Here is a 25,595-nt window from a genome sequence, read left to right as displayed (position 1 = left end):
ACAATTTAAAATTGTTTCTTTTGGGAACTCATCTATTTTTCCATTCTTTCTTTATTTCTTCTGGAAATTATATGTGTTCTTCAAGGTTATGCAAGCTTTGGCAAACTGAGTTTTGCCAGCCTATCCAAGGGAAAAGTCAGCACCTTACATAGAGCCAAAGTAGAGGAGGAAAAAATCCCCAATTTTTATGGCATTGTATCAGGAAATTGAAAGCACTGTGAAGAATATGTGTGCAGATATATGTAAACTTGTAGCTCTTGCATTGCTGCCTGGTTTGTTGGTTTGTTTGTTGTTTTTTGCAGTACGCGGGCCTCTCACTGTCGTGGCCTCTCCCGTTGCGGAGCACAGGCTCCGGACGCGCAGGCCCAGCGGCCATGGCTCACGGGCCCAGCTGCTCTGCGGCATGTGGGATCTTTCCGGACCGGGACACGAACCCGTGTCCCCTGCATCGGCAGGTGGACTCTCAACCACTGTGCCACCAGGGAAGCCCTGCTGCCTGGTTTTTATTGTGTTCTCTTTATGTCCTTTACAAACTATATAATATAGGCCATGGCAAGTCCCCCTTTTTTTCCTACTTATTTAAAGGTGTGGATGAATTTTTAGTGATGTTGAGGGTCAAGATTAACTTTCTGTTTTCTGTTAACATATCTAGTACCTATCTGATATTTCTATACATAAGTGGAATTTTTATGTAGTCTTTGCATTTTACCCTAGGCAGTGCTTTGTGCTAGACTGTGTTTGGCTCTGGTTTCATTTGGCTTCCTTTTTCTGGACCTCATACCTATTTAATATACCCAGCTTAGCTTCTAGGGTTCCAGTGCAGCTATATGCAACCCACATAGTTTGCCTGTCTCCTGAGCAATATCCCTTCCTCTATATTTATTCCTTCCTCTTTTGAAATGTACCTCTCTGGTATACTATTTCACTAGGATATTATTACATAATTGGATAAATGGAGTATTCCTCACACATTAATGATATTGCTACTGATAGCAGAGAGTGGTGCTTCCAGGAGATTTTCACGTATGTGTCATTAATATTATAACGTTAAGTACTTTGAGATTTGTTTTACTTTATTTTATTTTATTTTGAGGAGTTTTTAAGCTTTATATAAATTCTTACTGTGAGGAAACAAAAAATGTTTTCTTAAAACAAGGAAGTGGTCTCTTAAAACTGTTAGGCTCTCCTTGGAGAAAGTTATTTCTCTTGAAACTCAGGCCAGTGCAGGTATGTTTGCACGTTTTTCTTGGTAGGTCCAAATCAGGTGTTTTCATGGATGTTCTGCTTGTCGCAGAAAGAGAGGCTAAAGCTGAGTCTTTCACTTGGGGAGTGCTTAAATGCTCTTCTACAAATCAGTGACCAGAATCATTTCATTTTGTGCCCATGTGGTTTCTGTGGGTGGTTTGTTGTTTTAAAAACTGTTTCAAAGAAGTGCATTTTTTTTTCCTGGCAATCATGTGTATCCTGTGTAAGTATTTTTCATTAGTAATAATTTTGAGAAGAACCAACTCTGGGTCATAATGCACTTGGCTTAAGTCATGGGGTTTTATCAAGTCATCCCGTATGATTTTTATCTGGTTTGCCAAGATTCATTAATTTGAGGTTCCCAAAGGAAGGGGTAATGGTTTCCTCTCCTGTTTCTCACTGTCATCAACCTGGTTTTGGAAATTATTTCTATCAATTTTATCTAAATAATAGTCTTTAAAAGAAGTTCATGAGACATTTAATTTCTTTTAGGTCTATATGTTGGTTTTACTTTTGGGGATTATTTCCCCCCTATTTCCTATTCTATATAGAATTCCTATTTCTGATTATGACTTGAATTCTAGCTTTCTCATTGTGCTTTAATTTTCATCTTCTTCATTTAGGGTTAGTGGTTAGATATCTTGTCTTTAATTGAATTTCAAAGTGGTTACGTTTTTGTCGTTTTCCATTCCCTGTCCAACAGTGACGGTTTGCTTCTGTAGGTGTACTGAAACCTTTCAATAGTGAATTTGGGTTTAAAGAGAAGTTAACCGGAATTTTTGAGTTATTTCAGAAATTGTAACATCATGCTATTTGCATTGCTGGCAATGGTGAAGATTTTCGTAAAAGTGAAGTTTTATAGGAAAAGCTTCATGTCATTGGCTTGTATGTAGCCTTGGAAGGCATCTTGAGTATTTGGCTAGCGCAGATTTACAACTTTAAATAGTCTGCATAAGTATTCTAGTTAACAAGTGGATATTATTTATAACTAGGAATTAACTAGAAAGAAGATTTGGAGATGACTTGAACTTTCTACTTTAACAGAAGGGAAAACTGAAACCGACATAGATTAGGTGACCATCTGTGATAACACTGTAATTTAGTGGAAGAGTTAGGGGAGAGCCCAGGGCTCTTAGTGCTCTTTCTACTACCTTAGGATCTCTTAACATCTTATTTCCAACAAAATAACAATTTTGAAGAGTAAAATGAAATCAAGTCCCTGTTTTTTTTTTTTTTTTTTTTTTTTTTTGCAGTACGCGGGCCTCTCACTGTTGTGGCCTCTCCCGTTGCGGAGCACAGGCTCCGGACGCGCAGGCTCAACGGCCATGGCTCACGGGCCCAGCTGCTCCGCGGCATATGGGATCTTCCCGGACCGGGGCACGAACCCGTGTCCCCTGCATCGGCAGGCGGACTCTCAACCACTGTGCCAGCAGGGAAGCCCAAGTCCATGGTTTTAAAATACCCAAACACATTTTATTTTTCTGATATAAATTTGAGTGATAAGAGAAACTTTACAAATTCATACCGCATTTTTCCTCTTAACCTATAAAACGGTACTGTCTCTGAGGTTGTCACTTGGTTATTTGAAGAAGGAAATTATTTGGCCATTATTTTTTTTTTTTTTTTTTTTTTGTGGTACGCGGGCCTCTCACCGTTGTGGCCTCTCCCGTTGCGGAGCACAGGCTCCGGACGCGCAGGCTCAGCAGCCATGGCTCACGGGCCCAGCCGCTCCGCGGCATATGGGATCCTCCCAGACCGGGGCACGAACCCGTATCCCCTGCATCGGCAGGCGGACTCTCAACCACTGCGCCACCAGGGAGGCCCTGGCCATTATTTTATTGAAGTGTATTTTCATCGTATTAAAGGAAGTTTATTTATTTATTTCTTTATTTAATTTTTTTTTTTTTTTTTTTTTGCGGTACGCGGGCCTCTCACTGTTGTGGCCTCTCCCATTGCGGAGCACAGGCTCCGGACGCGCAGGCTCAGAGGCCATGGCTCATGGGCCTAGCTGCTCTGCGGCATGTGGGATCTTCCCGGACCAGGGCCCGAACCTGTGTCCCCTGCACCATCAGGCGGACTCTCAACCACTGTGCCACCAGGGAAGCCCTAAAGGAATTTTTAAAACTTCCCCAAAGGTAGGAAATTATGCAAATAAGAACTTCCTGTATTGGTTAACTGTTGATTGCGTGTTTAGCATTATTCCTCTCCTATCTACTTTCCTAACAGAACCTGTTAGTTCAGGTATCTAACCCTCCTTCACTTGACTCAGAGAAAGGGGTCTTCCTTCACTTGACTCAGAGAAAGGAGTCTCCATTCCGAGTTCCAGAATTGATTCTAGTAAGTCTAAGTGAAACATGGTACTTCCCTTTCTTTGCTAGTGATAGGTTCAAAGATGAGCAGATCACAGTCTCAAACTATTTTGCTTTTACTTCCAGCCTGTGGATGAAGTTACACATAGGAGGTCAGGTCCAAGGGAATTACAGAGAATTTCTGAAGCTCTGACTTGTAGTGTTTAGAGCCTGCTCTACCCACACTTCTTGTCATATGAGATAATGGTTATGCATTTCCTTATTGTTTAAGCCAGTTTCCTTTTGGAATTTTCTGTTACTTCCAGATTAAAGTATGCTATCTGATGCATCTCCTGATACTTTTCACTGTGAAAGAAGATTCAGTAAGAATTATGTTTTGGTGACTAAACTGATGTGAATTCAGGGTAAAAGGAACACTTGCAATAGAATTGAAACTAGGAGAATCTTTTAAGAGATTTTTGACTGAGAAAAATCATAAAATTGTGGCTCATAAGCAACATAAAGCACTGTTATTTACCTTTCATTCTTGCATCTCCACTGAACTTTTCTTTTACCTGTGACCTTCTATATCCAGTGGTTTGTATTCATTCCTTATCTTCTTTGACCTCTATTATATTATACCTGTTTTCATTCTTGTACACTTTTTTCTTATGACTTTTAGGGTATCATTCTATTTTTCTATATGATCATTCCTTTTAAATTTATTTTGCTGATTTATTTTCCTCTATGTATCTCTTGAATAGTAATAGGTTTTTTTTTTTTTTTTAGTAATGGTTTTCTTCTTGGCCCGATTTTAAAAAAAACTTCATTATTTAGAATAGACTGAGAGAAAAATTGTGAAGATAATACAGAGAGTTCTCATATACTCCATACTCAGTTTTTCCTATTATGAATAACTTACACTCTACATTTGTTAAAATTAACGAACCAACGTTCATACATAATTGTTGACTGAAGTCCATGCTTTATTCAGATTTTTGTAGTTTTTGTCTACTTCCCTTTTTCTATTCCAGATTTTCATAAAGGATACTGAGGCAGGAGATAGATGGGCCCCAGGCTGAATAGCTGGAATCCGTCCCCTGTGGACAAATACTCTAAGGTAAAGATAAGAGCAAGAGCAAGGAGGAGCTGAGTCCTGCTTGGATAAAAGATAAAGAGACCACATATGGCTCATCCTTGTGGTCAAGGAGACCTCCCCAGCTCTGCATGTGCAGAAAGTCTCCTTGGGGGCCAAGGGTGGGGGGTGCCACCCCATAATAGGTGGTGTCAACCTCCCCACAGACCTCTGCACTGGAATTCATCTTGGCAAAAAGATGTGCACACATGTCAGGGAGGGCCCTAGGACAGGTCAGATGTGGAAAAGAAATGAGATAATTGACCAAAGGTAAACAAAGACCAGGAAGAACCCTCACATATAAGTGATTTGAATCACCTTTCTGGTGCACTCCTCCTCATTAGGGAGGATGCCCACACCCTTTCTCTCCCAGTGTGTATCTCTGCCTTGATTCTGTCTTAAATAAACAAACTGTTTCTCTGTGTGCTCTCCCACTTGTTGTGCTGTGTCTTTAATAATAAACTTTGTACCTGTTTTTACAGTTTTTGCTTCCTTGAGAAATTCATTTTTCAGTGGGGACAAGAGCCAGGGCAACTTCGCTTCTAGCCTCTAGCTCCTGGTGGACTGGTGGCTAGGATTCCTGGTTTTCACCCAGGCTACCCAGGTTCAGTTCCTGGGGAGGGAACTAGGATCTTGTTTCAAGCCACTGCTCTCTGCTGTCTTCTCGAGATCAATACCATATTACATTTAGTGGTCATGTGTCCTTAGGTTCCTCTTATGCTGTTTTATTTTTTTTAAACTTTACTTCTTTTTGATGACTATGACAGCTTGTTTTGAGAAGCACTGGCCACATATTTTGTAGATTGTCCCTCAGTTGGGGTTGTGGTTTTTCTCATGTTTAGAATAGGGTTACGGGTTTTGGGGTTAAAGACTACAGAGGTAAAGTGCCATTTTTATCATGATATATCAAGGGTACGTACTATCATCATGAGTTATTGTTGATATTGACTTGGATCATCTGGCTGAGGTGGTTTTTGCCAGGCTTCTCTGTTTTAAAGTTATTCTTATTTTTCCTCCTTTCTGTATTGTACTCTCCAGAAGGAAGTCACTATCTGCAGCCTATACTTAAGGGGTGAGGAGTTCCACCTCCGTGAGGGTACAGTATATATATAAATGATTTGGAATTCTTCAGAAAGGAAAATTAATCAATTTCTCTCTACTTACTTACATATTTATTTATTCAATATCAGTATGGACTCATGGATGTTTTCTACTTTGCTTGGCCTAATTTTTTAACTGCTCTATGTATATTGATAATTTCTGAATATACTTATTCTAGCCAGTCTTCGCACCTGTCTTTAGAAAGAACTCTTTCTGGTTAACTTCCTATTGGACGTTTTCCCTTTGCTTTTTTTTATTGAAACCTCAAACTAAATGTGTCCATATTGCCTAAGCTCAACCTAATCATTTTATACCTCATCTCCTCATTTTCTGCCTCATTTCTTCCACCCAAACTTGCTTTGCCACCCGCTTGCTCAAGCTAGAAACCAGTGAAATCCTTTAGTTTTTTCCCCTTATTCCCACTGCCTCGGTAGCTCTCATTTAGATTATATTTGTCTGTTGCATTTCCCTAAGACTAACCTGTCCTACTTCTACACCATTATCCACATTGCCTCCTGTTTTTCTAAAATACATATCACTTATTCAGACACCTCCATATTACACATCCCTTGTCAGAATTCTTCAGTATATTTTGTTTCTGACACTAATGTAACTGTGATTTTAGTCAAATTACTTGGTCTGTCTCTAGCTTAAGTTTCCTTATTTAAACAGTGTAGATAATGATAGGGATCTTGTGATTATTGAAACTGCTAGAGTGTCTAAAGAGTTTAGGTGTCTGTCTGGAACAAAATAGAACCCTCTAAGATAGTTATTTTTATTATTCTGTGGCTTTTTCCGAACTCCTTGGTATGACCCTTTATATTTTGGCTCCTAGCCACTTATCCAGCAGCTTCATTTGTGGATATTCTCTCACCATAGGCCACGTATCATCCTCAGATTCCACATTAGTTGTTGTATTTTGGGTTTGTTGTACTGTGTACTTTCTATACATGTCCCTTCTCACATGTTCTTTGTTAGGAATGCCGTCATCTTTCTTGCATATCAGGAAAAATGACTTTTACTTATCCCTCAGTGTTTAACTTAAATATTCCCACCTATGCAATTAATCACCACATTCCTCTGTTGTCACTGGACCAGGTATATAGAGATGTATACTATATAAATGTTTGCACGTGTGTCCTTCTGGTCTGTTAAATTGTGATCTCCAAGGGGACAAGGACTAAACTTATCATTATATCCCTAGGACTTGGTATCACTAAGTTAACATTTGATACATATACTACCTCACAAGTGCAGAAATCATGTCTAAGTATCCTTTACTAATGGTTATCAGGCTTCTACTTAAACCTGTCTAGTAGTGGGAAATTTAGTGGGAAATTTATAATTGGAGAGGAAGTGATTACTTTTAGACAAGTCTAAATTTTAGAAAGTTATTTATTTATTTATTTATTTATTTATTTGCGGTACGTGGGCCTCTCACTGCTGTGGCCTTTCCCGTTGTGGAGCACAGGCTCTGGACGTGCAGGCTCAGTGGCCATGGCTCACGGGCCCAGCCGCTCCGCTGCATGTGGGATCTTCCCGGACCGGGGCACGAACCCATGTCCCCTGCATCGGCAGGCGGACTCTCAACCACTGCGCCACCAGGGAAGCCCTAGAAAGTTATTTTTGAAGTAGATTTTCTTTTTTTCCCCCCTGTGGTACGTGGGCTCACTGTTGTGGCCTCTCCCGCTGCGGAGCACAGGCTCTGGACACGCAGGCTCAGTGGCCATGGCTCACGGGCCCAGCCACTCCGTGGCATATGGGATCCTCCCGGACCAGGGCACGAACCCGTGTCCCCTGCATCGGCAGGCGGACTCTCAACCACTGCGCCACCAGGGAAGCCCTGATGTAGATTTGAAATCTGTTTACCTTTAGCTTTTACTTGTTCTCTGGAGCCATAAAGAATGTCTGTGCATTCATCATTTTACAAGCATTTGAGCATCAAATATGTGTTAAGTACATTTCAGAAGTCTCTTGGTTAGAAATGAAAGAAACCTGAAACATTCTAGCTTAAGAAAAACAAATTTCCTCATTAACAATAATAGTCTCCTGACTTTTTCAATTGTTCCTCTCTATTAGGTATCAGATGTACATCCAGTATGGGTATATTTATCTGTACATTGTGTATATGTATGACTATAATATTATCTGTATATTTTAAAACAAAGGATAATACAAAATCCATTTTAGATGTAGTATTGCTTCTCACATTCTGATGGATCATCTTACATACCCCCTAGTCCTCCTCAGCGTGGTATGTGCACACCCTTTAAAGTCCTCTGATATACATAGTCAAATTGTAGTATAGGCAGGGTTGGAGCTGGTCTTCGGGATGACTGAAGAGACTCAGATGCCTCAAGGAGTTCTACTTTGTTTTCTTTTTGTCTCTTTCCTTAGTGGCTTCATTCTTTCAGACTGGCTTTTCCATGGGGATAAGACCGTGGCTGTTGGCTTTGGGCTCATTTCTTCACAGTTTTCACTTATTCAACAAATTATGAATGGAGTGTATAGTTTCTGCCAGGCACTATTCTAGGTGTTGGAGATACAGCAGTGAGTATTAAAAAGAAGGATATTAAAGTGGTAAGTGCTATGCAGGGGATTAAAATAAGGTGATATGACAGTGATTAAGTGGCTGCTTACTAATGCCTTTGTCCACAGGGAGCATTAAAGCTGAGATCTGAATCACAAGAAATAGCCAGCCATGCAAATATCTGGAGGAAGAGTACTCTAGGGAATAGTTCAGGCAAAATTTCTAAAGTGGGACTGAACCTGCATGCTGAGGAGTAAGTTAAGGCACTGGGTTTAGAACTTAGAAGATGAGGAGAGTTTTGTGATGTATGGGATTTTCCCTTCTATTTCTAGTTGTGGATATCCCGAGGAAAGATTGATTGATCCAGCTGGAGTCAGTTTCTTATCCTTAGGAATAATTATTATGGCTGAGATATGTAGCTTGGCGTAGGTTGTCTACCCTTATGGCTAGAAGAAGCATGGAGGGAAGGGTGTGGGTTGGCAAAATGATTATAGGCCTCGTGGGTCAAGAGCATTTCATTTCATTAGCTGAGTGTTCTATCTTAACATATGTGAAGATACCTCTTGTTTCTTATCTTTGTTGACTTTTTATCAAGGCTAAACTTTTGTAGTTTTCTTTGTATCTGTTCGTTCTTTTCTGAAATGAGTATTTAACAACATGTACTGCTTTAACATTGCATGGTAGTGGTGAGGATGAAAAGTGGAAAGAGAAGATGGAAGTCTCACTGCATACTATGAACAAATCTATTCCACTCCCTGAATAGTTCATGTGTAAAGGATATATGTAATTTGAGGACTCTCTATACTTTATTTCCTCAGGCAGGGAAATTGGCCAGTGTATTTTATAAAGTATTTCTTAAGTTGAGAACAAAAGGAGTTTCCAGATGTATCTTCATAACTGAGAAAACTTTAACCCATATTATTTCACCTTCCAAATATCCCAAGTGTTTTTTGAGTAATACTTTTGCTTATTGGTTTTTGGTAATATTGAAAACATCAACATGACAGTGAGGGTTGCATGGTTTGAATTCCGTATAGCAGTGAGGGACCACAATATTGACTCAAAGTGGTATTCACTATTACGGGCAAAGCTCGGTACTAGATTCTGATGTTTCTGAAGTGATGCAGCTGCAACACATCAGCTCTCTGTGATGCTGCATGACAGTCTTAATTCTTGAAGTCACATGGAGTAGGTGCCTATAAAGAAGCACAAGACTAATTTCCATTTAGAATTGAGTATGAAATATACTGTTAATAAACCATGAAATAATTATAGAATTTGATATCATGTTCATATTAAGCCATCATGGCATTATTATTCAATTTTCAGTGTTTGAGCTAGGTTAGGTTTGATTCATAACCTAAAACAGCTCTTACAATTAGAGTTCCAAGGTGAGCCTTGTATGTTTGAAATACTTAATTTAGATGTTGAAGTGTTGTATATTATGAATACAGAGGCTTTAAAAAATTCCCAAGAAAAGAACTCTGTGGTGAACTATTTTGCTTTACTGTTATTACAGAATTTTAACAACGCTTTTCTATGTCGCGATTTTGGGTTTTGTACATGTGGGTTGTGAGAAATAAACTAGAAATCCTGTCTCTGTGGGTTGTAATCTAGTGTGGCTTCAAACTGCAAACAAGATATCTTAGCATGTATGTGCCAGGTAAAATTTTAAATGGACTTTCCATAGGGTACAAACTTCTGAAGCCAACTGATGTAAAGTGATTTTATAGTTGCAGACAAACTCCTGTTGACATACATTTGGGTTTTTTACCTTATGGTGGGAAATCGGTAGCTGATTAAACAAACAACTAAAGAAATATCTCTGTACATCCTTATTACAGCTTGTTTCTGTTCACTTGTGACAAATTGTTTGGGGAAGAGTTCTGAGATGACATGCCAAGACTTAATATCCTAAGAGTCTAGTAGGGTTTTTTCTTTATATTTTTAAAATGACAAGTGTATTTCAAGATCTAGAATTTCTTGACTTGTTTAAAGGACTTTATCTAGAAGAATTGAAATGAGTAATTTAAGGTTTTTAATTGTACTTAGAGAAGATATGTATGTTTTCTTCTTTCCTTTCTCCTAATTTATTTCAGAAGTTTAGGAAAGGGACATTATAGCACCATTAGGGTGGCCAAATTTAGAAAGGTCTAGGTGAATTTATTGTCTTTCAGCTTGCATTATTCTTATTTATATGAGTGGCTGGAGATGTCACATGTAATTTGAGGTCTACATCTGGTTTTATGTTAAGTGAATCTGATCCAAGCTCAGCTATCTTCAATGGTGATTTTCCCAGCTGTAAATTAGGAACTTGGCATTGAAAATCATGTGGTTTTGTGTAAGTAGAATTCAGATTGTGATGTTTTCTGTCACTTCATAATTCTAATTTTAGAATTTTAGTTTTTAAAGCAGAATAATTCACTCCAGAAAAGTCTGCACTCTATGATTTTCCATATATCGCCAGGACCGATGGTCACTGGTTTGAATGAAACTGAATATCTTTTATTAGAAATATGGTGGAGCCTTTTGCTCATGCACTCATAGAATTGTAGCCATGAATTTTCTATCTTTTATGTATAAAAATACAGGAGAGCCTTTGTATTTGCATTCGTAAGTTTCTTGGAAACACAGAGATATTTATGGAATTTTCCTGCACTGGTAATATAAAGGAGTAGAGGAGGGAATAAACCTAGAGGACGAGCTACTTAGTGCTCTTTTGCCTGACTTTAAAAAAATAAATCACCTTTCAAAATATTGGTCTGAATTGCACAGGGTTTCAATGTGAATATCGTGAGTATCTTGAAGTCTTTTCTTGGAGCTGTTATCTATTGTTTAATGCCATCTAGTAGATTACAAGTGCCTTGGGGGTTGAGGTTACTATATATTCATCTTTGTATTACCTTATAATACTTAGCTCCTCACATCATATGTTACACAGAGTAGTATAACCGGTTTGTTGAATTAAATTGGATTGACTTGAAGTAGAAGGGAGGAATTAGGCAGATGGAAAAACAGGGCTAAGCTGAAGAAAGCTGAGCCTTGTAGTCTTTCTGGATATGTTGTTTTAGTTTAAGTAATCAAGGATGGTGATATCTTATTTACATTTAAAAACGTTTATGACTGACTAGTCAGAAATTGTAGCACGTCTTGGTTCTGTACCAACTAGTGTGTTACCTTTCAATGAGCTGCTCTGTGTAATAATTCTGGTGGTTAAAAAATACCATTATTTTGTTTCAGGAGATAATTCTCATGAATTAATTTCTAGACTAATTTCTTCAGTCTTTCTGCCCCAGCCCCAATACCCCCATTAAAAAAAATCAGTGTGTAATTTGTATATACTGTGAAACGAACAGATCAGAGGTGTATATCTTCTTGGGTTCTGACATAGATGTAACTGTGTAACTATACTCTGATCAAGATACAAAACATTTTCATTTCCCCAGAAAGTTCTTTAATTCCACATGGACTCTTTCTATACCACTCTAGCCCTGTTCCCTGACCCACTACAATATGAACTGTTTGTTACTGGCTTAATTTGCCCAATGTAATGTTTTTGATTTCTTTTTGATTATTATTATGAAGTCTATTCACTTCAGTCTTTTTGTCGCATAGCATAAAATTGACCATCTTTACCATTATAAAGTGTATAATTCAGTGGCATTAAGTGCAGTCACATTGTTATACTACCATTACCACTACCATTCATCCTCTTTTCATCTTGTAAAACTGAAACTTCGTCCTTATTTCTTAATTTAAAGAACACTTTAAAAAAGAATTTATAGTACAGGCTCCTATATCCAACTTAGTTGGCTTGGTAATTTTAAGTTAAAAAAAATTTTTTTTGGCCAAAGTGGGTAGTCATAAAGATGATCTGTACATACCTTGAAACATAATATATATTTATAGTTCAGTCTTTTGATGTTGGGCCCAAATCTCTTCTGTGAGCATAGATCTCTTGATTGGAGTTCATCATGGACTTTCTTAAGTCGGATAAATGTATATGTGTAGCTGATTCACTTTGTTGTAAAGCAGAAACTAACACACCATTGTAAAGCAATTATATTCCAATAAAGATGTTAGAAAAACAAAACAAAACAAAAAACTTGAAAACATTATCTTCAATTCCTAGTTTCAATTTCCTTTTAAGTGTACTGAGACAGTTAAAAATGGTCCCAGTGGTTATTGTACTGAATGTTTATAAATAGTCTTGACTCTTGACAGTATTTCTTTTTAAAGCAATTAGCCTTTATTAATTTGTTGTAAAGTATTCAATTTATTCATGGGAACAATTACTTCTAGTTCTTATAGATTTTTAAAAATATTTAACCAAATTATGTAATTATATTAACAGATAAAACTGAGATTAAGAATGTACAAAAACAACTAATTCTTGATAGTGTACAATTTAGCTGATGGGAGCACAGGTTCGGGGTCATGTCCTTGTAACCTTGACACTTTCCTTCACACTGTGAGAATCAAAAGTAGTTGAGAACATTGGTTTGTCTCATGATTTACTCATGAGTTAGTTAATGGAAGACAATTAAGAGAACTTTCTCAGATACTAAGTTGATAATTTAGAAGTTTTTAAAAATTTCATTGCCTTATACCTATAAATTGGCAGTCTGCTTTTTTTCTGTTGTTATGGTGAGTTTATACATGCCATAAAATGAAATTATAGTTTTTGTTTTTCTGTTGTGCAGCAAACAACATCAAAATTTAATTAATTTTGTTCACTATTTTGTGGGTCAGGAATTTGGGGAGGATTTTGCTGGTTTATACTGTTCTAGTCAGGTGGTGGCTAAGTGCTGGGGTCCTCTGAAGGCCTCTTCATTTACATATCTAGTATCAAAGCAAACTTTACTTGAAGAGTGGGAGATTCATTAGGTATTTTTCTCTTCGTGTGAGCTCTCCACATGTCTGTTTTGCATTACCTTACTGGATGTGGTCTCAGGATAATCAAATTTCTTCTGTGGAGGGTGGTTTCCTCCAGAAAGAGTGTTCTGAAAGACAGGAGGTGAAAGCTGTCACTTTGTAAAGCCTAGGCCCAGAAAATGGTACAGTGTCATTTCGGCCACATACTGCTGGTCAAAGCAATCAGTCACAGAGCCCATTGATGTTTAAGGGGAGGAGACATAGACTCTGCTTCTCGATAGGAGGCATATTAAAGAATTTGTGGCCATCTTTAATCTGCCACAGGTTTAAATGGTGTATATAATTCATGATATTTTTACTTTAAAAAGTCGAGAATATTTCTGGTGGATGTCAACATTGAGGTCTATGTAAGAAAACATGGGTTTATATTTAACTGATTCAAATTATAAAGGAAACATCTGGAAAGAGTAAAACTGATGAAGAGTAGAATGCTGGTGGCGACTTCATTATAATAATGGCTATTGTAAAGTTCTTATTTATCAATACAGCTCCTGGTCCAGCATTAGGTTTGAGTTACAGTGCCTCATAGCATTAAAAAAAAGGGGAAGAAAACAACGTTCAATAAAGTATATAGATGAATTTAAGTTTTAATCTCATGGCAAGCTGCAAATCCCATTTGGTATCTGCGTAACAGACATTGTTAGACAACAGTGTGAGTTGGTTTTAAGTGGCCTAGGTCTGAGTTTCATGTCTTAGAAGGCAGCATTTTAAAATGAATTTAACATTTATAAATATTTTTTCTTCTTTGTTATATAAGCTGGATGTAGTGTCATTTTTGTATGTAAGTTGGTAAAATTTACCTTTGATTTTAAATGTAATATCTTTCATCATCTTTAACAATGAAGGACAATCAGATATTATGAGTAACATATTTTTTAGTGACACACTGTGGTCTTTTTTGATGACCCATTGGTCATTAAATAGTGAAGAAACAGTGAAGAATTTCTAAAATGGTCATTAGAAAGAATTTATTTCACTAGGGTTTGCTATGTAATATCACTTTTATTAAGATCACCCCACATTTGAATATGTGTTACGTTTAGTTCGATGCTGAGAATACATAGATCAAAGAAATTTGATCTATATATTCTTATTTAATCGATATCAGATTAATATAATTAATACTGGTGTTGAATTAATTTTTGAATAAAGCAAGAATGGAAATGCTCTCTCTTTCTCCTTGTGATTGTTTGGTACTGGCACCTGTTTCCATGATGGTGCCAAGAGGAATTACTTTCAGATTTTAATTCCGCTGTGATTTTAAGTCATTCTTCTCTTTAGACAAAGGCTGGTTATTTCCAGTGACGTGTGAAACAGTGTTATTAGAAATGACTCATTAAGATCCCAGCCATGGCTTCCGCAGACTCCCGGCGGATGGGGAATGGCGGCAGTGTCGGAGGCGCCTTCCAGCTCTACCTGGACTCCTTGCGGCAGGAACTGCGGCAGAGGGACCCGACGTTGCTGTCAGTCGTGGTGGCGCTCGTCGCGGTGCTGCTGACGCTGGTGTTCTGGAAGTTCATCCGGAGCAGAAGGAGCAGTCAAAGAGCTGTTCTTCTTGTTGGCCTTTGTGACTCCGGGAAAACATTGCTTTTTGTCAGATTGTTAACAGGCCCTTTACAGAGACACTCAGGCTTCCATCACTGACAGCTCTACAGAGTCAACAATAACAGGGGCACTAGCCTGATCTTGATTGACCTCCCTGGCCATGAGAGCTTGAGACTTCAGTTCTTAGAGCGGTTTAAGGCTTCATCCAGGGCTATTGTGTTTGTTGTGGATAGTGCAGCCTTCCAGCGAGAGGTGAAAGATGTGGCAGAGTGTCTGTATCAAGTCCTCCTTGACCGTATTGGTCTGAAGAACACACCGTCATTCTTAATCGCTTGCAGTAAGCAAGACGTTACAATGGCAAAATCAGCAAAGTTAATTCAGCAGCAGCTTGAAAAAGAAATCAGTACTTTACGAGTCACCCGTTCTGCTGCCCCCAGCATACTGGACAGGTCTAGCACTGCCACTGCTCAGCTGGGAAAGAAAGGCAAAGAATCTGAATTCTCACAGTTGCCCCTCAAAGTGGAGTTCCTGGAGTGCAGTGCCAAGGGCGGAAGAGGGGACGCTGGCTCTGCTGACATCCAGGACTTGGAGAAGTGGCTGGCTAAAATCGCCTGAGGGCCAGATCCAAACACAAGAGGCGAATGTGTATGTGTGTGACTGACAGTTTTGGAAAAGGATGTGGTAGTCTGGAGTTGATAAAGAAGGGGTACAAATATAGTTAGGAACTTTTCCTTGTTCTGGAAACAAATTATTGTTGAAACCAGTGTGGAAGTGTTTAAGTTCAGTTCTCCCTTATTGCTTTCAAGCTGGTTAGTTTTATTTGATTCGTGTCTTCCCTTTTCAAAGTGTATGTAAGGTCCCTTTAGCATATGCTTGATGTAAGGTCAAGGTCTAACAAGCCAGCCTCACGTAGAGAGGATATTATCATGAGAATATAATATCATCTAAAATGTTTTCTTGTCCTCTGCTTCTGTGCTTTGGTCTCTTTTTCCTGGAAACAAACCTGTCTGTGTATGGAACTGGGTGATTTCCAATTGCCTTTGACATTCATGGGCAGTACATCATCTAGTCCTCTGTGAATTTTCAGATTTGTAGGTGCAATTACAATATGGTCTCTGACATGTGAAGGAAGGTTGAAAACAGCAGGGCTGTGTTGACAGTGGTCTGTTCTTCATCAGCTCAGTTGACTTGTCCACACTCCAGCTTCATAGCACTTAGGTTTCAAAAACATGTTGTGAACCCTAGGAGTCGTCCCCAGGTGATAGAACTGTAAGTGCTAAATCCCCAAATGCCACTAAAATGTACGCTAGAAATGTACATTCTAGTGGTTTCCCTTAACTGGGGAATATATGGAGATTTAGAAGCTATTCTGTTTTTCTGGATGCATGAATGCTCCTGGGCTATCTTCATGTGCTGTTTGATGAGCTCCTATTTTGTACTGTCAGCTTGAATGCTGTGGAACAAATACAGAATGAAAAAAGTTCTCTGTAGATTTTTAAAGTGCATATTCAATGATGGTTTAAAAAAAATGTTTTCAAAAAAAGAAGAAGAAATGACTCATTAAATTTTTTATGTACTTCGGTTCTGTTACATAATTTATAGAAATAAATAACTTTTGTAGTTATTAACTTTGTTTAAAAATAAAAAAAATTTGTTCATTTATTTTTTGTTGAAGTATAATGACTTACAATATTATATTAGTTCCAATTGCACAACATAGTGACTTTTTTTTTTTTTTTTTTTTTTTTGAGGTACGTGGGCCTCTCACTGCCACGGCCTCTCCCGCTGCGGAGCACAGGCTCCAGACGCAGAGGCCCAGCGGCCATGGCTCACGGGCCCATCCGCTCCGCGGCATGTGGGATCCTCCTGGACCGGGGCACGAACCCGTGTCCCCCGAACCGGCAGGCAGACTCTCAACCACTGTGCCACCAGGGAAGCCCGTGACTTGATATTTTTATACATTGTAAAATGATCACTATGATAAGTCTAGTTACTATCTGTCATTATGCAAATTATTACAATATTATTGACTGTATTCCCTAAGTTGTACATTACATCCTTGTGACATTTATTTTATAAATGGAAGTTAGTACCTCTTAATCTTGCTTACCTATTTCACTTATCCCCTGACTCTCCTTCCCTCTGGTAAATAAATACCTTTTTGTTTTCTACATATATGACTCTGTTTCTGTTTTGTTATGTTTGTTCATTTGTTTTTAAATTTCACATACAAATGTAATCATATGATACTGTCTTTCTCTGTGTGACTTATTTCTGTTAGCATAATGCTATCTAGGTCTTTTTTATGGCTGAGTAATATGTCATCGACTATCTATACCACATCTTCTTTATCTTTTCATCTATTGATGGTCACTTAGGTGGCTTCCATATCTTGGCTATTGTCAGTAATGTTGCAGTGGACATAAGGGTGCCACATATACCTTTTTGAATTGGTGTTTTCGGGTTTTTTTGAAAAAATACCCAGAAGTAGAATTGCTGGACCACATAATAGCTCTACTTTTAAGTTTTTGAGGAAACTTCATAATGTTTTTCATAGTGGATGCACCAATTTTCACTGTAAAAATTATATGAGGGTTCCCTTTTCTGTACATCCTTGCCAAGACTTGTTATTTTTGTCTTTTTGATAATAGACATTGTGACAGGTGTGAGGTGATAGATACCTCATTACATTTTTGATCTGCATATTCTTGTTGATTAGTGATATTGAGCATCTTTTCACGTGTCTGTTGCCATCTGTCTGTTTTCTTTGGAAGAATGTTCAGGTCCCCTGTCCATTGTTTAATCAGATTATTTATTTTTTTGATGTCGAGTTTTATGTGTTCTTTGTATATTTCAGATGTTAACCATTAGCAGATATAGTGTTTGCAAATGTCTTATCCCTTTCAGTAGCCTGCCTTTACATTTTGTTGATAGTTTCCTTTATGGTGCAAAAGCTTTTGTTTGATGTAGTCCCATTTGTTTATTTTTGCTTTTGTTTCTTGCCTGAGGAGACATATCCAAAAACATAGCTAAGACTGATGTCAAAGAGGTTACTGCCTATGTTTTCTTCTAGGAGTTTATGGTTTTAGGTCTTACATTTAGGTCTTTAGTCCATTTTGAGTTTGTTTTTGTATATGATATGAGAAAGTGGTCCAGTTTGATTCTTTTGCATGTAGCTGTCCAGTTTTCCCAACACTATTGAAGAGACTGTCTCATTGTGTATTTTGACCTACTTTCTAGTAGATTAGTTGACCATATAAGTAAGCATGGGTTTATTTCTGGGATCTCTATTCTGTTCCGTTGATCTATGTGTCTGTTTTTATGCTTATACTGTGTTGTTTTGATTACTATAGTTTTGTAGTATGATTTGAACTCACGTAGTGTGATACCTCCAGTTTAGTTCTTTTTTCTCAATATTATTTTGGCTATCTAGGGTCTTCTGTGTTTCTATACAAATTTTTGAATTATTTGTTCTAGTTGTGTGAAAAATGCTATTGGTATGTTGATAGGGATTGCATTGAATCCATAGATTTCCTTGGCTATTATGGTCATTTTAACGATAATTCTTCCAATCCATGAATACGGTATATTTTTTCCTCTGTTTGTGTCATCTTCAATTTCTTTCAGTGTCTGTTAGTTCTCTGAGTCCAGGTCTTTTTCTTCCTTGGTTAGATTTATTCCTAGGTACTTTATCCTTTTTGATGTAATTATAAATGGACTTGTTTTCTTAATTTCTCTTTCTGATAGTTCATTGTTAGTGTATAGAAATGCAACAGATTTCTATATATTAATTTTCTGTTCCGCACCTTTACCAAATTCATTGATGAGTTCTAGTAGTTTTCTTAGTGGCATCTTAAGGATTTTCTACATGTGGTATGTCATCTGCAAACAGTGACAATTTTCCTTCTTCCTTCCTAATTTGTATTCCTTTAATTTCTTTTTCTTGTCTGATTGTTGTAGCTAGGACTTTCAGTACTATGCAGAATAAAAGCTGGGAGAGTGGGCCTCCTTGTCTTGTACCTGATCTTAGAAGAAATACTTTCAGCTTTTCCCTGTTTGAGTGTGATGTTGACTGTGGGTTTCTCATATATGGCCTTTATTATGTGGGGCATGTTCCCTCTATACCCACTTTGTTGAGAGATTTTTTTTTTTATCTTATATTATTTTGAGAGATTTTTTTATCATAAATGGATGTTGAATTCTGTCAGAAGCTTTTTTGTGTGTGTCTATTGAGATGATCATATGATTTTTATTCATTCTTTAATTTGTTAATGTGGCTTATCACATTGACTGCTTTCTGGATATTGAACCCTCCTTACACCCACGGGATAAAGTCCATCTGATCATGGTGCATGGTCCTTTTAATGTATTGTTGAAGTTGGTTTGCTAATATTTTATTGAGGGTTTTTGCACCTATGTTCATCAGTGATACTGGCCTGTAATTTTCTTTTTTTGGTTATGTCTTTGTCTGATTTTGGTATCAGGGTGATGCTTGCCTCCTAGAATGAGTTCAGAAGCATTCCATCCTCTGTAAATTATTGGAATAGTTTAAGAAGGATAGATGATAACTTAAAAAAAAACCATTTCATAGAATTCACCTGTGAAGCCATCTGACCCTGGACTTTTTTGGGGGGAATTTTTTTTTATTATTACTGATTCAGTTTTATTACTGGTGATTGGTCTTTTCAGGTTTTCTGTTTCTTCCTTATTCAGTCTTGGGAGGTTATACCTTTCTAGGAATTTGACCATTTCTTCTTGGTTGTCCATTTTATTGGTGTGTGCTTTTTCATAGTAATCTCTTATCATTCTCTCTATTTCTATAGTCTTGGTTGTAACTACTTTTCTTTCATATCTGATTTTATCTATTTGGGTCCTCTCTTTTTTCTTCTTGATGAGCTTGGCTAAAGGTTTATCAATTTGTTTATATTTTGAAGAATCAGCTCTTCGTTTCATTGATATTTTCCAGTTTTTTAGTCACTAATCCTTTTATTTCTGCTCTGAGCTTTATGATTTATTTCCCTGTACTAAATTTGGGTTTTGTTTATTCTTCTTTTCCTAGTTCCTTGAAGTGTAAGGTTAGGTTCTTTAATTGGAGTTATTATTGTTTTCTGTGATAGGTTTGTACTGCTATAAACTTCTCTCTTAGGACTGCTTTTGCTGTGTCACAGAGATTTTGTATCATTATGTTTCCATTTTCATTTGTGTCCAGATGTTTTTTGATTTCCTCTATGATTTACACAGTGACCAGTTGGTTGTTTAGTGGCCTCTACATGTTTGTGTTTTTTGCACTTGTTTTTCTTGTAGTTGATTCCTAGTCTCATAGTATTATAGTCAGAAAAGATGCTTGATATGATTTCAGTCTTATTAAATTTTTTGAGACTTGTTTTGTGGCCTAGCATATGACCTATCCTAGAGACTGTTCCATGTACAGTTGAAAAGCATGTGTATTCTGTTGCTTTTGGATGGAATGTTCTGTATATGTCTATTGAGTCCATTTGGTCTAACGTCTCAGTTAAGGCCAGTGTTTCCTTATTTCCTGTTTGAATGATCTGTCCATTGATATAAGTGGAATGTTAAAGTCCCCTACTATTACTGTGTTACTGTCTGTTTCTCCCTTTATGTCTGTTAATATTTGCTTTACATAATTAGGTGTTCCTATGTTGGGTGCATATATATTTACAATTTTTATATATTATTGTTGGATTGATCCTTTTGTCATTATGTAACGTCCTTTGTCTCTTGTTACAGTCCTTGTTTTTCTTTTAATTAAAAAATGTTATTAAATATCTTTATTGGAGTATAATTGCTTTACATTGTTGTGTTAGTTGCTGCTGTATAACAAAGTGAATCAGCTATACGTATACATATATACCCATATCTCCTCCCTCTTGCGTCTCCCTCCCACCCTCCCTATCCCACCCCTCTAGGTAGTCACAAAGCACTGAGCTGATCTCCGCGTGCTATGCGGCTACTTCCCACTAGCTATCTGTTTTACATTTGGTAGTGTATATATGTCAATGTCACGCTCTCACTTCGTTTCAGCTTACCCTACCCTCTCCCCGTGTCCTCAAGTCCATTCTCTATGTCTACGTCTTTAGTTCTGTCCTGACCCTAGGTTCTTCAGAACCATTTTTGTTTTTTAGACTCCATATATATGTGTTAGCATATGGTATTTGTTTTTCTTTTTCTGACGTACTTCACTCTGTATGACAGACTCTAGGTCCATCCACCACACTACAAATAACTCAATTTCGTTTCCTTTCATGGCTGAGTAATATTCCATTCTATATATGTGCCACATCTTCTTGATGCATTCATCTGTCGATGGACACATAGGTTGCTTCTGTGTCCTGGCAATTGTAAATAGTGCTGCAATGAGCATTGTGGTACATGACTCTTTTTTTTTTTTTAACATCTTTATTGGAGTATAATTGCTTTACAATGGTGTGTTAGTTTCTGCTTTATAACAAAGTGAATCAGTTATACATATACATATGTTCCCATATCTCTTCCCTCTTGCGTCTCCCTCCCTCCCACCCTCCCTATCCCACCCCTTTAGGTGGTCACAAAGCACCGAGATGATCACCCTGTGCTATGCGGCTGCTTCCCACTAGCTAGCTATTTTACATTTGGTAGTGTATATATGTCCATGCCACTCTCTCACTTTGTCCCAGCTTACCCTTCCCCCTCCCCGTATCCTCAAGTCCATTCTCTAGTAGGTCTGTGTCTTTATTCCTGTCTTACCCCTAGGTTCTTCATGCCATTTTTTTTTCTTAAATTCCATATATATGTGTTAGCATATGGTATTTATCTTTCTCTTTCTGACTTACTTCACTCTGTGTGACAGACTCTAGGTCTATCCACCTCATTACAAATAGCTCAATTTCGTTTCCCATTGTATATATGTGCCACATCTTCTTTATCCATTCACCCGATGATGGACACTTAGATTTTTTCCATCTCCAGGCTATTGTAAATAGAGCTGCAATGAACATATTGGTACATGACTCTTTTTGAATTATGGTTTTCTCAGGGTATATGCCCAGTAGTGGGATTGCTGGGTCATATGGTAGTTCTATTTGTAGTTTTTTTTTTTTTTTTTTTTCGGTACGCGGGCCTCTCACTGTTGCGGCCTCTCCCGTTGCGGAGCACAGGCTCCGGACGCGCAGGCTCAGCGGCCATGGCTCACGGGCCCAGCCACTCCGCGGCATATGGGATCCTCCTGGACCGGGGCACGAACCCGTATCCCCTGCATTGGCAGGCGGACTCTCAACCACTGTGCCACCAGGGAGGCCCTATTTGTAGTTTTCTAAGGAACCTCCATACTGTTCTCCATAGTGGCTGTACCAATTCACATTCCCACCAGCAGTGCAAGAGTGTTCCCTTTTCTCCACACCCTCTCCAGCATTTATTGTCTCTAGATTTTTTGATGATGGCCATTCTGACTGGTGTGAGATGATATCTCATTGTAGTTTTGATTTGCATTTCTCTAATGATTAATGATGTTGAGCATTCTTTCATGTGTTTGTTGGCAGTCTGTATATCTTCTTTGGAGAAATGTCTATTTAGGTCTTCTGCCCATTTTTGGATTGGGTTGTTTGTTTTTTTTTGTTATTGAGCTGCATGAGCTACTTATAAATTTTGGAGATTAATCCTTTGTCAGTTGCTTCATTTGCAAATATTTTCTCCCATTCTGAGGGTTGTCTTTTGGTCCTGTTTATGCTTTCCTTTGCTGTGCAAAAGCTTTGAAGTTGCATTAGGTCCCATTTTTTTATTTTTGTTTTTATATCCATTTCTCTAGGAGGTGGATCAAAAAGGATCTTGCTGTTATTTGTGTCATAGAGTGTTCTGCCTATGTTTTCCTCTAAGAGTTTGATAGTTTCTAGCCTTACATTTAGGTCTTTAATCCATTTTGAGCTTATTTTTGTGTATGGTGTTAGGGAGTGATCTAATCTCATGCTTTTACTTGTACCTGTCCAGTTTTCCCAGCATCACTTATTGAAAAGGCTGTCCTTTCTCCACTGTACATTCCTGCCTCCTTTATCAAAGATAAGGTGACCATATGTGTGTGGGTTTATCTCTGGGCTTTCTATCCTGTTCCATTGAGCTATCTTTCTGTTTTTGTGCCAGTACCATATTGTCCTGATTACTGTAGCTTTGTAGTATAGTCTGAAGTCTGGGAGCCTGATTCCTCCAGCTCCGTTTTTCTTTCTCAAGATTGTTTCAGCTATTCGGGGTCTTTTGTGTTTCCATAGAGATTGTGAAAATTTTTGTCCTAGTTCTGTGAAAAATGCCATTGGTAATTTGATAGGGATTGCACTGAATCTGTAGATTGCTTTGAGTCGTATAGTCATTTTCACAATGTGGATTCTTCCAATCCAAGAACATGGTATATCTCTCCATCTGTTGGTCTCATCTTTAATTTCTTTCATCAGTGTCCTTTAGTTTTCTGCATACAGTTCTTATGTCTCCCTAGGTAGGTTTATTCCTAGGTATTTTATTTTTTTTGTTGCAATGGTTAATGGGAGTGTTTCCTTAATTTCTCTTTCAGATTTTTCTTCATTAGTGTATAGGAATGCAAGAGATTTCTGTGCATTAATTTTGTATCTTGCTACTTTACCAGATTCATTGATTAGCTCTAGTAGTTTTCTGGTGGCATCTTTAGGATTCTTTATGTATAGTATCATGTCACCTGCAAACAGTGACAGTTTTACTTTTTCTTTTCTGATTTGTATTCCTTTTATTTCTTTTTCTTCTCTGATTGCTGTGGCTAAAACTTCCAAACTATGTTGAATAATAGTGGTGAGAGTGGGCAACCTTTTCGTGTTCCTGATCTTAGTGGAAATGGTTTCAATTTTTCTCCATTGAGAACAATGTTGGCTGTGGGTGTGTCATATGTGGCCTTTATTATGTTGAGATTAGTTCACTCTGTGCCTACTTTCTGGAGGGTTTCTATCGTAAATGGGTGTTGGATTTTTTCAAAAGCTTTTTCTGCATCAATTGAGATTATCATATGGTTCTTATCCTTCAGTTTGTTAATATGGTGTATCACATTGATTGATTTGCATATATTGAAGAATCCTTGCATTCCTGGGATAAACTCCACTTGATCATGGTGTATGATCCTTTTAATGTGCTGTTGGGTCTGTTTCTTAGTATTTTGTTGAGGATTTTTGCCTCTATGTTCATTGGCGATGTTGGCCTGTAGTTTTCTTTTTTTCTGACATCTTTGGTTTTGGTATCAGTGTGATGGTGGCCTCGTAGAATGAGTTTGGGAGTGTTCCTCTCTGTGCTATATTTTGAAAGAGTTTGAGAAGGATAGGTGTTAGCTCTTCCCTAAATGTTTGATAGAATTCTCCTGTGAAGCCATGTGTTACTGGGCTTCTGTTTGTTGGAAGATTTTTAATTACGGTTTCAATTTCAGTGCTTGTGATTGGTCTGTTTATATTTTCTTTTTGTTCCTAGTTCAGCCTCGGAAGCTTGTGCTTTTCCGAGAATTTGTCCATTTCTTCCAGGTTGTCCATTTTATTGGCATATAGTTGCTTGTAATAATGTCATGATCCCTTGTATTTCTGCAGTGTCAGTTATTGCTTCTCCTTTTTTATTTGTAATTCTGTTGATTTGAGTCTTTTCCCTGTTTTTCTTGATGAGTCTGGCTAATGATTTATCAATTTTGTTTATTTTCTGAAAGAACCAGCTTTTAGTTTTGTTGATCTTCGCTATTTTTTCCTTCATTTCTTTTTCATTTATTTCTGATCTGATTTTTATGATTTCTTACCTTCTGCTAACTTTGGGTTTTCATTTGTTCTTCTTTCTCTAATTGCTTTAGATGTAAGGGTAGGTTGTTTATTTGAGATGTTTCTTTTATCTTGTGGGAGGACTGTATTGCTATAAACTTCCCTTTTAGAACTGCTTTTGCTGCATCCCATAGGTTTTGGGCCGTCGTCTTTTCATTGTCATCTGTTTCTAGGTATTTCTTGATTTCGTCAGTGATCTCTTGGTTATTTAGTAGTGCATCTTTTAGCCTCCATGTGTTTGTATTTTTTACATTTTTCCCCTGTAATTGATATCTAGTCTCATAGCATTGTGGTTGGGAAATACTTGATACGATTTCAATTTTCTTAAATGTACTAAGGGTTGATTTGTGACCCAAGATATGATCTACCCTGGAGAATGTTCCATGAGCACTTGAGAAAAATGTGTATTTTGTTGTTTTTGGATGAAATGTCCTATAAATATCAATGAAGTCCATCTTGTTTAATGGGTCATTTAGAGCTTGTGTTTCATTATTTATTTTCATTTTGGGTGGTCTGTCCATTGGTGAAAGTGGGGTGTAAAGTCCTTTACTATTATTGTGATTTTGTCGATTTCCCCTTTTATGGCTGTTAGCTTTTGCCTTATGTATTGAGGTGCTCCTATGTTAGGTGCATAAATGTTTACAATTGTTATATCTTCTTCTTGGATAGATTCCTTGATCGTATGTAGTGTCCTTCTTTGTCTCTTCTAATAGTCTTTATTTTAAAGTCTATTTTTTCTGATATGAGAATTGCTACTCCAGCTTTCTTTTGATTTCCATTTGCATGGACTGTCTTTTTCCATCCCCTCACTTTCAGTCTGTATGTGTCCCTTGGTCTGAAGTGGGTCTCTTTTAGACAGCATATATATGGGTCTTGTTTTTATATACATTCAGCCAGTCTGTGTCTTTTGCTTGGAGCATTTAATCCATTTACATTTAAGGTAATTATTGATATGTATATTCCTATTACCATTTTCTTAATTGTTTGAAGTTTGTTGTTGTAGGTCTTTTTCTTCTCTT

At 37.6% G+C, this 25,595-nt stretch overlaps 1 protein-coding gene across 1 annotated transcript; it reads left to right on the top strand.

Annotated features, from left to right (window-relative positions):
- Positions 1-14,584: 14,584 nt before the first annotated feature.
- LOC307060049 (signal recognition particle receptor subunit beta-like) lies at positions 14,585-15,394 on the top strand (the record flags this gene model as incomplete). Its single annotated transcript, XM_079714379.1, is given in 3 exon segments — positions 14,585-14,845; positions 14,847-14,880; positions 14,883-15,394. Coding segments are annotated over 3 exon segments (807 nt in total).
- Between the last annotated feature and the right edge of the window lie 10,201 nt (positions 15,395-25,595).

Source organism: Hyperoodon ampullatus (genome assembly GCF_949752795.1).
Source record: "Hyperoodon ampullatus genome assembly, chromosome: 11".
Lineage (NCBI taxonomy): Eukaryota > Metazoa > Chordata > Mammalia > Artiodactyla > Ziphiidae > Hyperoodon > Hyperoodon ampullatus.
Note: the sequence above shows the minus strand (reverse complement) of the source record. Positions and strands in the feature narration are given on the sequence as shown.